Source organism: Lasioglossum baleicum, chromosome 3, assembly GCF_051020765.1.
Source record: "Lasioglossum baleicum chromosome 3, iyLasBale1, whole genome shotgun sequence".
Classification (NCBI taxonomy): Eukaryota; Metazoa; Arthropoda; class Insecta; order Hymenoptera; family Halictidae; genus Lasioglossum; species Lasioglossum baleicum.
Genome location: NC_134931.1, coordinates 7,486,318 through 7,500,709, shown reverse-complemented (window position 1 = coordinate 7,500,709; position 14,392 = coordinate 7,486,318). Strand labels below are relative to the sequence as shown.

The window sequence follows — 14,392 nt, the reverse complement described above, 5'->3', positions numbered from 1 at the left end:
CTTCCGATCGCTTCCGATCGTCGACTGTCGCCATTTTCTCGAGCAGAATTCCCAGCCACCCACCCTTATTGTTTCGCTCGTCGATTTTCCGTTACGAGAACGGTCTTGTCGACGAGCTAAGGAAAATTGCTGCCGCGAATATCACCGAAATGCGAGGCTTTTTCTTCCGTCCGACGGCGAATGGCTACTGCGAAACGATGCCATGTGAATGTACACGAAAAACGTAGTGGAAGACATTGGATACAGATTTCTCGTAACATGCTTCCTTTACAAGACAATTCAGCTCGAAGTCCTCCTTGCCAACGCGCTTTGTGGAAGTGCCAGTCTGTCTGACAGTAACCGACCGTTTCTACTTGCTGCGAATATCACGCGGCCATGCTTAGGCTGAGGCAGTATATTCTTCTCGAGAACTAGAAAACTTTATTAAGCAAAGCGTTTCTGCATTCAAGAAGGTTATTTTATTGAGGCCTCACGATTTTTTTATTCATATATTTATATTAATTATAAAAAAATAGCTGATCTTTCAGAGATCCTGTTGAAAACAAAAAAACCTACGTTTATAGACGAGATAATACATTATATTACACAAATAGCATCACATTTCAAATGAACCAGTATTAACAATCCTTGTCCCTTTTTGGACAGGTCCTCTAGGAGAATAATCATAACTCTGCAATTAATAAACCATTTTAATTACAGAACCATTTGTTCAATAAAGTCTTATAGTTTCTGAGAAAAAATTCTCGGTTATGGATATATTGGGTAAAACTTTGAATTCGATTATCTATGTTTTTCATGCTATTTTTCGTGTATATTCACACCTTATTTGATTTTATAGGTATTTCAGTCACCGTAGGATTTTACCGGCAGTTCGTTTTATGCTACGCAGGTTTTTCCTCGATTTGACTGTTCCTACGCCACTGGAAAATCCGCGGATGGATCCTTTGTGACCATTTATGGTAACTTGTCGAATTTTCCGAAGTTCTGCTACGCTTTCTCTACGCTAGCATCGGGGGGTTGGATTCCTTGCGTTGCTACGTCGATTAAACTGACGTTCGCGCTGTACCGAACCAGTTCGCGAAGTTTCAACATTCTTTTGCAACCTGTCTAGTCGTGCTTCTATATTAATCGAGTTGCTGAAACGATGGCGACGTTTAACACGTTTGTTTGTGACTGTGTGCAATTCGAGTTGCTTCCATGGTCGATTGAAACGATTGCTACGTTACGGCATGAGTTATGCACGCGGACAAATAACTACGAACAAAGTCGAGTTTCATACGATGCATTCTTAAAACGATAGTATGCGCCGTGTTATCGTTAGATTCCCAAAAATAGATCCAAAATTGTCGATATGAATATCCAAATTTCATGAATGATACAACATAATAATTAACATAAAAAGTTCAAGTTTACTGTGAATTTGCCTATTATCCAGGAAAAGTGCAATATATAACGTTTACTTTACAATTAGATAAAAGTTGTTAGGTTTGATAATTTCATTGTGAATACCTAAAAATTATCGCGGCACTATTCCATTTTAAAAGCGGGTTTGGGACTATATAACTATTTATAAACATCATTGAACCCTTAAAATAAGGCTCCTTAAAATAAATTAAATTTAATGTGATTAAAGGTACTATTTAACTTGTCTTAAAGATACTATTATTAAAGATATAACTTATCATTTGTGTAAGCTGAACAATGACGTATCTGAGACGTCTTATATGTCGAAAGGTTGAGAAATTCATCACTACGGTATTTTACATTCAAAATTATCGATCCCTTTGCATCATGTTACACCACAAAATTTCAAGTTGATGTCTGCAATAGCTTCGGAGGAAACAGCTTGTAACATTTGATCTGCTCCACTTTGTATGCCATTCGCCGCGATGGGAATATTCTGGATGTTTCATTAAGGACCTGATGATAACACACCCGCGCTATCTTTTTGTTCGAGAGTGTAAACGTTTGTTGAGCGCGGTCACTGGACCTTCGCGTGCTCGCGCGACAGGGTTTCAAACGGTTCTGGAAATAACTGTTTGAAACTGTCATGTAAAGCTCCTGATTAAAAACAGTTATGAAGAACTTTTTGTGACGAACCGACATTTCCACCTATTATCGGTTGCGGTTACTGTTCTTGTTGTAGGCGTTATTTTATCGTGAATTGTACGAGTCAATATGATCCATGGTACCGTGGTTGGTATCATTTCAATAGAAAAATGTCACAAACATGTCGTTAAAACATTCATTAAAAAATCGATGGAAAACGGTGAAAATCCCTGAACATTAAACATACGTCACTTTTAAATCAGTGGATCCCTAAGATTGAAACTTGGATATCCGGCATTTTCTCGTAAAAATCTACAGGATTATATAAGAAAGAGTTGAAAATTCTGGTTTCCTCAAGTGAAGTTTAACCCTATATTTTTTTCTTATTTTGTCATAGGGAATCATCTCGTGCTCGCTCGTATATGTTGTGGAGCCGCACAATAACGCTAACACTAACAGATAACACTGGGAAACTTTGCGGTAATACAGGAAACGGTACACCTCACCGATTTTGATAACAAGGTCACCATTCTCAACAACTTTTCCTTATACATGTTACCGCCGCTCGCGGCCTCACTTTTTTAGATATTCATAAAATGCTGATAGAATGACTATACTGAACTCCGCCTTTTCCCTATGACCGAGTTCTCCCTTTAGGGCGGTTCAGGGGCTCCAAAATTCATTTGAAAGCTATACAAATCTAACTCTCTGTGGGATAACAATCTAGAAACGGAGTTACCTACCGAATATATTATGTAGAGTGTGATTCCAAACAATTTTTCTGCATAGATGAATATCTAAAAAACTAAGGCCGATGGATGGTACCATGTGTAGGAAATAGTTGTTCAGAATGATGACCTTGATAATATATTTCTAGGTCATCGAAATCGGTGAGGTGCACCCTTTCCTGTGTAATTACCAACTTTGGTTCTCGGTAATTAATTGATTTGTGATAAAATGTCGTTATAACCGTTTTCCAAGTGTCTATTATTACAGTTTTGAAGCCCTGTCGCTGGGGACCAGGGAGGATGCGAAAACATGAAGCGGTACGGCCGCGGCCTTGCGTTCACAGGTCCTGTTTCTGCGGTACACAACGCAATGTACACGAAACTTGCTTCGCAAACCTAACGCTGAAATATTCTGCGTGAAGGTAAATTTAGCGGCACGCGTCAAACACGCGGGGACAGTGTGCACACACGAATCGTTATTAGATAGGTATACGATTACTTGGGGGTGGGACAATGGGAATCACGGATAGGACCAGGGGGATCCTGACATCACGTTCGTCAGCGTCGTCGTCGAGCGTTCTTCGATCTCTAGATCGGCGCTGCTTCGAGACTATTCTCTTATCTCTCCGGCGGTGGTTCGAATCATTCTTGCAGACTGTGTCTGGAAAGTTTTATGACTGCACTCGAGAAACATACTGTGGGTCATTCTGGATCTGTCGGAGATGACCAGGATCGTTCGCACATCACCTTTAACCAACTGAAATACTTTTGTGCTTCGAGCAGACGGAATTCGATTACGGGGCGAGTCGCCTAACTCTACCCTCTTGAATTACTTTTAGTGTGCTCTCTGTTTCTCGATAGAAGACATGCGGAATCAATACACTGCTCCATAAAATTAAAGGAACACTGAATTATTACAGAAAAACTGTGATTTCCGAATTCCTGCAACTTCGTGTACAAAGATCTCACAATGTTCTGCCCCCATTAATTTCAAAGAAACGAAATCTGGCTCATGTTTAATAGATTTGATATCGAATCGATAACCATAAGAATGCCACAAAATCGAAGTAATTTATTTAAAGGAAAACAGTTCACAGTGGAAGAGTTACGTGACTCATCCCGTAAACACATTGTGTCACGAGTAACAACTTATATCTTTCTTGAAATTGTAGATAAATCGAACTAGCTCATAGAAAAATTGTATTATCGAAAGTTGAAAAATTGTATCTTCAATACTAATTTCATGACTGCAGCGTGAGTCTTGACTTCAATAGTCGAATCAGTAAGCTCGAAACACGATACTAACGTGTTAAGAATTTGGAGACGAATCCGAAATTGACAACGTCAACTGAATAATCATTTGGAATGAGGAATCAGAGCAAGAGATACAGCAAAGTAGAAAATATTATTCCCTGGAATAAGTGTTGCACTCTGGCAGCTGATGCGAAACTCCAGTCACCCAGAGGATTAGGTTTGCGGACACTTTCGATCAGACGTTGCGACGCGTTGGTAAGATAGTATGTTCCAGAGCATTATTGACAGTCATCGTAAGACCCGTGTTGGGTGGGTCTTTGCCAGTTTCGAAACTTTCCGGGCACAATTTGCCGAGCATAGAGGAAAATAAGTATCCAAGGTTAGAGTTATACGTGAGCGACAGAGTCTCCGGTGGACTCGACAAATTTGATCGGCGTGGTCCGCAAAGCCTGCAAAATACCTGTATCGGAAAATATTTGTCTTCTGGTCACTCACCTAGAACCCGCACTTCGACCGACCGTTGGGAGGTGATGTTATGCTTGTCCCTGGCGGTACACGTGTACGTGCCCTGATCAGCCTCTGATTGCACGTTATCGATAGACAGACTGCCGTTCGCCACTCTCTGTCTCATGTTGGTAGGCAATTTCACTCCATCTGACAACAACAACAATAATGCTTTAGCATATGGGGAACGCAGTGTGGTCGCGATCGATCTAAATTGCTGGGAAAATAAGGGCCGTTCGGTATTCGAGCGGAACAGAAGCTTCCCGTTACTAATTTCCTGACGAACCAACGTTAATACGGAAGCTACGTTAATTCCTAGAGTCGGGGATAAAGCCAGCCTCCTCGCCATAAGCTCTATTCGACGGAAAACGCGGCGAAAGTTTCATTAGCTTTGATAGATCGTTAAACTTTAATAGAGGTTTTACTTTATCGAGCTTCGAGTGCCTCGTATAGAATCCTTCCTGTGCGAAATCTACTTTTCCAAGTGAAATCTATTTTGCCGAGCGAAAGCTTATTAGACGAAAGTTGTCGGTATCATGCTACTTAAGGAATTTTGGATCCTTTGGCAAATTTCGAATGCTTTCTCAAAGAAGTATATACTTTATCCTATCTTCTCTAGACTATATTTTATATATCTTCTTATATGTAATACATAATATCCTTAATACATATATATAAATGAAATAATTACTAGAAGTTGTGTACAATATGTGTATTTTTAAATGAGGTAATTTTTAACGAAAATATCCATTCATTTTTTACAGAAAATTCCTGAAGTTCTGTGTTATCCAGATTGTTAACTAGGCATGGCTTCCTACTTTTTCCAAGAAGTACTACACCATTTTAACTGAATTTTAGTTAAAATTGTGTTACTGAGTCGTAACATAAATACGTTTAGTTATGTTCAATGCCTCTGTTTATTTATTACTAGTGCAGTTCAGTCATAGATATGTACATGTACAGCAGAGTTGGGCAGTAATTAATTACATGAGTATTTAATTACATCTTCAATTACATGTGCAAAAGTGGACTATAATTACAATAAGAAAACGGTTAAATGGTCCAAAACATAAAAATTAGTGGTTTTAAAGAATAATTACACTGGAGTAATTGTTAGACTCAATTACAATTACTGTAATCGTGTTAAGTAATTGCAATACTTCTTTCACAATTACTGTGATTGTAATTGTGGTCCGCAATTACAATTACTGGTTGAGTCAAAGTAATTGCAATTACCAATTACAATTACATGTAATTGTAATTTTATTTCTGAAATTTCAAGTAGTTTTAATGCAATTACAAGTAATTGTAATTGGTAGTTGCAATTACTTAATACCAAAATGGCACTAAAAAAAAGTAAGTAGATACCTACTCAATGGAAATGTCTAAAAAATAAACAAAAAGCATATGTTATATATTATCCGACTCCAACTTTGACATGAGGGTCATTTTCAAAAGTAATGGTAATCGTTTTTGTGAAATATCAAATAATTAGCTACAAATAAATATTTAATGAATAATAAATATTTCCTAACATATGCTTTATGTTTGTTCTTTTTAGGCATTTCCATTGAGTAGGTATCTAATGACTTTTTTTAGAGCAATTTTGGCGTTAAATAATTGCAACTCCTCAATTACAATTACTTGTAATTGGTAAGTAATTGTAATTGTAATTGAAATTACATTTTGCCCAACTCTGATGTATAGTCACAACAAAATCGTTAGAATTAGGACAATTTATATTTACAACTGATTGAATTACTGTAAAAACCCAATAATTTCGAATGAAATGTAGATGTTGATATTTTTGAATGACGATACAGAATCTGACAGTACAAGATTGACGGGTAAGAAGTGAATATCAGAACGAATAGATGAGCCGTGATAATTGTAGTAGATACTATAATTGTCGATTAAAGGGATCGTACCATTAATGATTTGACGGGATCACTCAAACGTGACTGAAGTAATGTCATATGCATGATGAAACTAAAGCCCGTTTACTCACCTTTCTCCCAAATTATCGATTCAATAGGATATCCAGCGACTGGGCATTTGATGTGAAACTGTTTCCAAGCGACCGCCGAAACCGTGGACATGGGTCTGACGTATGGTGGGCCTGCGATTGACAAGCAAATAATACATACGTGTATTCCAAATAATTCACTCGGCGACCCCGCGCAAAGTTAACTCGTTTCCGTATTTTTATCTGTTGCCCAGGTGCAATCGATTCGGTAGCTACGAAGGAACGAGAACGAACACCGCCTTCTATCTTCTCTTCGTTCCAATTTGCTGCTCCCGGGGAAAATAAGAACCACCTGGCTGATGCTCTGAGAGTTTATACGGAAGTTTATGGCGCCGAACCACGCCGGATGAAAGCATTACTAATTTCATTCGAATCCATTTACACTAGAGAACGATGTTCCTTTAGCGAAATAGTACGTGTTTACTTCGTTCAGTCTGCCGGTGGATAAAAACACATTTAAAGTGGAAATAGATTTTGACATATCCTGGGATTATATAAGCGTTACGTTTCAATTAACTGATAATATCTTTTAGAGTTTAAGATAAGCGGGATAAACCCATGTTGTCTCTGTTATTCTCCAACTGAATTCAAAGTAATTCCAATCCTAGGCACGATCATTAATCCGCAACTGTGAAGCTTGAAATGTCTGGCTTAAGTTGTTTTCCCAAATTAATGATAAATAGACTACGGATCTTTATGCGAAATAAAAAATATTTGCATTGATTGCAAAACACAGAAGTGAAATAAAAATTTCCTTCTTCTTTTAATTACCTGATTAAGCTCTAACCAATACGCTGATGTCTTTAACTCTTTTTAATATGTCCACTGCTCTAAATTGTGCTTTCCCATTTTTGTCATAATGCATAAAATCCGCAGTCTAACGATTGATGTTTCTTATAAGTTCAATTTTAGTGCAACCAAAACATCTAATTCTGTATTTCAACGACTTTCTTTCACACAAATTCAAAATGAAATGGTTGAATAGAATAAAAAGCAATTTTTCTTTCGCATCAAAACATTATAATACTTGAAGCAACACTTAATGTTTATTCCGTTGAAATTAAGTTAAACTTTGTTTAGTGATTTGCATGTTTCCTATGATAACTTTTTGTTTCCACCGTGTTTTCATATCGTCAACCCTTCACTTAAATTTTTCGCGCATTTTCCATCGTCTTGTTATACAGTTTTTTAAAAACCAATTTACCGTGAAAATGGAAAATTTGATGAAGGCTACCTATACTTCGTGATAACAGTTTTGCACTTGTTTGTATAGATCGTATTGAATTTTATTACTTTCACAGAAATTCCGTTTTTTTACCGTTGCAATGAATAAACTTGCACAATTAATCAATTATGTTTCCGCTACTTTTAATTACGTTCATAATTGGAATAATAGTGTAGAGAGAAACAAAGATTTAAAACGTTAAAATTTTATTAGGTAAAAACAGATACATTAAAAACAGCCTTGATATTAAAAAATTTTAGTGTTTTGCAGTGTTTTGTCGTCGTATTCGTGCTATGATTATTATTTATCGGTTTATGTAGCAAATTCAGTGGTTAGTGTAAAATGATACAGGGTAACTATACAGGTCACTTGTCTCCGTTGTTTTCATACATACATTAAATTTTTTGAGGACAAAGTTGAGTGCTAAAATGGGGCTCGCATGATACCAAAAAAAGTTTGTTTCATGTCATTCTTTAGAGCTATCAACGTTACCTTCATTTTAAGTCTTATACGTTTTCTCTGTCCGTGATCTTGAATGACCTTGGTGACTATAGAGTCACTGAATTCATAATGAAAGGGACGATCATTGTAGGTGTTTAAAAAGGGTCGGTTCATTTAAAAAAATGAAGATTTTTCATGATGTGGGAGTCCCATTGTGCAATTCAACTTTGTCCACAAGACATTTAATGTATCTTTCAAATCAACAAAGATATTTGAGGTAAAAACGATAGGTAACCCAACCTCTATATTTATATCAAGTGAAAATTAAATATTATTAAATATCGAATTTTGTTGACCTCGTGGAATGCCTACTCCCTTAAAGCCGAGGTAGCTCAGGAGATATCGTCCCCGGGATTCTTCGCAGACCGCGCAACAATTGCATCAAGTTCGTCGACTCGTCGAAGGGGGCGGTTTTTAATTAATAGAAACCACCCCAGTCCGGCGAGGTACGGAATCAGAGCGGCGTTAATGACAAAGGGGGCCCCATCAAGCCGTTATTCCGGGCGATCGATCCCGTGGTAAACGTAATATTCCCCCGGGTTTCCAGTCAATTTCAATCGACACCGGTCGGCGATTCTTCTCCTTAACAGTCTCTCCCCGGGACTCACCGTAAATATTGAGCCTCGCCGAGTGGTGCGCCTCGCCCGCCCGGCTGCTGGCGATGCACTCGTACTCGCCCCCATCTTCAGACTTCACCGACGAGATGTTAACGTGCGATATTACGTCCCCGTATACCGTCACGTACTGGCCAATCAGCAGCCTGTCGTTTTGCGGAAGCGGAAATCCATCTAGCAACCAGGAAATTTGCGGCGTGGGATTACCCGCGGCGCTGCATTTCAGGGAAACCGATGGACCGATTTGCATTGTCTGTTCGATAAACCTGTAGACCAGCTGCGGCGCGATCTCTGTTAACAGAAATTATATGATTACTCTTACCTGAAATCATTGCAATAGTACACCTACTCCCGCTGAACCAGGATTCCTTCGTACTCGCCTTGGGCTGAAGCAACCTTTAACCTTTGTGTTACTGTTGACCTTTATTTATAACCCGAAGGCGCGCTTACAAACTTTGTTTTCCTTGTACTTTGATCACCTTGTACTATTGACAGCCAATTTACATTGCTCGGAGTACAGTGTGTCCCCAAAATATCGGAAAATCTTGGTGTTATAGAATAGTAAACTCTCTTCAAATCAAATATGTTTAAGTAATAGTTGGCTTCAATTTTACCAAACTTTAGTATACGATAATTATGAAGGACATTAATAAAATCTTCGTTCGAAATATAAAATCGTTTATGAAACCAGCGTCTTTCTCTTTCGATTAAACAATTTCTTTTTTTTTTTAAATTGGAGATCGTATGTGACTTACAGAAAGTCCTATAGCACAGGCGAATAACTGCACTGATGCATTCAGTGCATAAAAGTAAGAAATAAAGTTCGCGTAAACACATGTCAACCGAGTGTGGTAGAGGCTCTCGTGTTGTATTACTTGTTCTCCTGTTTTCACAGAAATTGTTAAAAAGTGGGCACTATCGTGTCGAACACGTGCCAGGTTCACCTACTTCAGTTTGAATTCTCTGGAAACTTTCTTCCAGATGTTCCTGGAGTGTGTTAGCGTTGCCTACTGTCGCGCTGTAAGTCGACGAGTTCAAACAACTGCAGTTCGAAAAAAATACATATAAATAATATCATGTTTTATAGTAAATTAATTATATATATTAAAACATACATATACATACACGATCATGTTCTACACATTCAAAGCTAATGGAGTTATACTCAGATATTACCAACAAAAGAATTATGGGGATCGTCAAAGTGACGAATTCAATATGTTTTAATTCACGATTATCGAGATTATAAACAAGCATTTATGAGATATGTATTCAATAGATTTATTTATTTAGATTTCTAGTGGTTTTTATTATAAGACGTGTCCGACCTAGATGTGTTCGGTAGATCTAATGTGAAATATGTTGTATAGTCAATTAATTTCATTTAATTCGTTCTGTTTAGAGATTTTTGTTTCGTTAATTAACACTGTCGACTCTATTGAATTTAATTAGAATAGATAATTGCTAGTGAAACACATTCTCTTCCTCTCACCACACTATTTATCCTCGAGGCAACGTGGCCGACATATTACGGACTTGTTCCCTTGAGGCAGACTACTTCCTCTTTCAATTTGTTTTGTTTCCACTATCATAAATTTCAATTACTCATCCTACTAAATAATGGTAATATGTATATATATTGTGAATGTTAATTATATTTTATAAAAATCTTCAAAACATTTATACATAAAATAGAATCAATTTTAGAAGTTATTTTCTGCAACTTGGAAATAAAGATTATGGAGATTCTTGTGAGGTATTTCCATGTTATTGAAGACAATTTCTTTTCGCATAAGGTAGGAGAATATTATGTACATAATAATATACATAACAATAATTATTGCTGACCAAGAAGAAAGAAAAACTTCCTCTATTTTGGAACGTAGATTATACACATGATGAAAACTGTCCTCGGGTTCAACTTCGTCAACTATCAACAGTATTTAGACTCTATGCGGGGACACGGTAAAGTAGTCGAATGCTGCTAGAAGTACGACCCGTAGGGTGGATTTATAGTGGAGCAGCGAGGTGAGCTGTGCGGTGAAAAAAAAGAAAAACAAAGAAAATACATATGTACTTTTTCATTAGTATGTGTCGAAATGTTGTCACGAATGTTGGTTTCTTTTCACCCCGCGCCGCTATCATCGATGCTCGCAGTTCCACTATAAATCCACCCTTAGAGTGCGAAATACTAAACGTGTTCCTGGTCATAGAGACTCACTCTGCATTCATAACGCGTCGCACGATGTCCAAAATGTAGATCTAGTTTGTCATTGGGACTTGATCCGTTCGTCACTGACACTCCAGCATTTTCCACGCTCAACCGTGTCAATAATCTCGTTGCATTTCCTCGACAGAATACACAGCTCTGCTTCGTTCAGGATTCATAAAAGTTCTTACGAATCCCGGAGCATAATTGAAATTCCGTGTGCAACTACGTGCCGTAAAAGCTTCATGCGACCTATCAAAATCGTAAAATAGACGGTCTCACTTAATCGTAAAACGTGGGGAGTTAGTTAAAAGTACCAGTGGTTCGCGATGTAAATCCCTTTAGAAGAGGACGCAGGCAGGATCAAGATTAATGGCTTGGGAAGAGTGGAAATCTTTCAACGAATCGGTTTATTTAGAACCGTGGGTGGCTCATAATATTAATACTTCTAAATCCTACGAATTTATTTTACCTTACAAGATACACAACCAGCTAAGAAAGGATTTGTACGTCCTTTGAAACATCCTTTCTAAAAATGCGTTCGAAGTATTTGAGTTTGTTCAAGGAGTTTCACTTGCTGTACAAAATCCTTGAAAAAAAATTGTACTACCTTATCTGTGCCCTTGAAGAATATTGAAATAATATATACTTTCTAGATTTATATATGTCAGTTACATAAGTACTGACAGTCATATACACTGACTGTCCTAAGAACAATTGAAATTTATTGCAGTTGTATTTTTTCGCTATTTTAAACTGTTCATAACTCGTGTCTACAAATGATATTTCTCGAATTTTTCCACGATCGCACGATTTCCTCAAAAATCTTTTTATACATCATGTAATGAACTAATCCTTCCGAGTTCTTGAAAAAGTTATGGGGTCTGGTGTGATTTTTTAAAACTTTCTTCTCTATAAAGGGTGTGCAGAGACTGCTTGGACTGCTTGTACCTTTTACTCGAGAAACGTTTGCTTTAATCGTATCTTTGCCGAATTACCGAGTAGATTTTTTCATAATCTGCAATACGATTATGGGTAAAACGTTCCGCGATGATGGAGCAGCAAAGATAAACCTGCTGTCGTCGAATTACGCGATATCCCTTTTCATTAAGTGGACTTTAATGACCAAAGGGACTTTGTACTAAATAATTGGCCTGACGATTAATGGATCCTGGGGATTAAGTGCGCCGTGGCCTAACGAAGAAACATTGAAAATAATCACGGTGCTTTCACGGGCATGCGTTCCAGTTCCAGGAGGGCTCTAAATGAACCCGCAGCTCCACGTAACGAGTCCTGCCGGTAATGAATTCATGAAGTTCATAAGCGCGGGCACGCCGACTACGAAATAACATTCTACAACTTTTCGCATGCATATCGTGATTTTCGCGCGGTTGGGTGCTTGAACACGCCCCAGAGAAATCGATCCACGGTTAATAAATTCTTCAACACGCTAGTCGGTCCAATGGCGACTCCAGCAAATAAAAGATAAAAGATATATGTTCCTACTGTCAAAAACATTTTGGCGAACGCGTCCATCTCACGTAGCCAATGACTGCAGTTCGTCAGTTTTTAAATTTTTTCTTTTATCGTGTATTATCTAATTTTGTCATCTTTTTATAACTCTATAAATATTAGATTAGAACCAGAATTATACATTTAGTTTTGTACAGAGTAAATTTTGCAATATCTTTATAGTTTTAAAAAAAAGTTGAATACATTGGAAAGCTTCAAAATTAGTCTCAATATTTTTTAATTTGCATTATTGCATTATTTCCAATTTATTAAAACGATTAAAGAATGAAATATACGTTCACGTAGCTTCTGTATCTTGTATTTAATGCATAAATTTTCATTTTGCATACAAATTCGCAGTCTAGTCGTTATGCATGGACGATTATTATAGATGCGAATTATCTATATATATAAAAGCGAAGTCCTGACTCACCTATCAACGCCCAGGCTAAACCCTTGGACTTAGAAAGCTGAAATTTTGCACAGAGGTTTCCCTTATGATCTATACAAGGGATAAGAAAGGATATTTTGAAATTCAATCCCCAAGGGGGTGAAAAGGGGTTGCAACGTTTGTATGAGGAATATTTTGTTCGTGGTCGGATTTGCTTGAAACTTGGTCCAAATGCTCTTTGATATAATTAATCAAACACCTGTTTCGGCATTTTAAAAAATTGATCCCCTAAGAGGGTGAAAAGGGGTTGCAACGTTTGTATGAGGAATATTTTGTTCGTAGTCGGATTTACTTCATACGTGGTCTTAATGCTCTTTGATATAATTAATCAAACACCTGTTTCGGCATTTCAAAAAATTCAACCCCCGGAGAGGGTGAAAAGGGGTTGCAACGTTTGTATGAGGAATATTTTGTTCGTAGTCGGATTTACTTCATACGTGGTCTTAATGCTCTTTGATATAATTAATCAAACACCTGTTTCGGCATTTCAAAAAATTCAACCCCCGGAGAGGGTGAAAAGGGGTTGCAACGTTTGTATGAGGAATTCTTTGTACGTAGTCGGATTTACTTCATAATTGGTCTCAATGCTCTTTGATACAAATAATCAAACACCTGTTTCGGCATTTTTAAAAATTCGACCTCTAAGGGGGTGAAAAGGGGTTGCAACGTTTGTATGAGGAATATTTTGTTCGTGGTCGGATTTGCTTGAAACTTGGTCCAAATGCTCTTTGATATAATTAATCAAACACCTGTTTCGGCATTTTAAAAAATTGATCCCCTAAGAGGGTGAAAAGGGGTTGCAACGTTTGTATGAGGAATATTTTGTTCGTAGTCGGATTTACTTCATACGTGGTCTTAATGCTCTTTGATATAATTAATCAAACACCTGTTTCGGCATTTCAAAAAATTCAACCCCCGGAGAGGGTGAAAAGGGGTTGCAACCTTTGTATGAGGAATACTTTGTACGTAGTCGGATTTACTTCATAATTGGTCTCAATGCTCTTTGATACAAATAATCAAACACCTGTTTCGGCATTTTTAAAAATTGATCCCCTAAGAGGGTGAAAAGGGGTTTTGAAATCTAAGATGGCGGCATGACATAAAATTAAAACTCTATAGGGGTGAATGGGGGGTTAAAAGGTTTTATAGAGAAACAATATTAATTTCCAAGGGCATTAAACGGTTTTCTGTGCGAGCGAAGCCGCGGGAAAAAGCTAGTTATACCATAAAAGGATGAGTAAAGAAAACGTACCTGACGAAAAATGGTTGAAGCAACGGTTGTTCAATAATACCATGACGAGGAACACAATGTCTCGTCT

General features: G+C 37.5%; 1 protein-coding gene across 8 annotated transcripts in view; it reads right to left on the bottom strand.

The window, feature by feature from the left end:
- LOC143207109 (cell adhesion molecule Dscam2) overlaps positions 1-14,392 on the bottom strand; it is a 252,777-nt gene that overhangs the window by 79,915 nt on the left and 158,470 nt on the right. For all 8 annotated transcript variants that reach the window (XM_076420195.1, XM_076420198.1, XM_076420199.1 and 5 more), the window contains exons 8-10: positions 8,896-9,192; positions 6,544-6,654; positions 4,527-4,685 (exon numbers count right to left, since the gene is read on the bottom strand). In XM_076420195.1, coding sequence (XP_076276310.1) covers positions 4,527-4,685; positions 6,544-6,654; positions 8,896-9,192 — 567 coding nt within the window. The remainder of the gene's footprint in view (positions 1-4,526; positions 4,686-6,543; positions 6,655-8,895; positions 9,193-14,392) is intronic.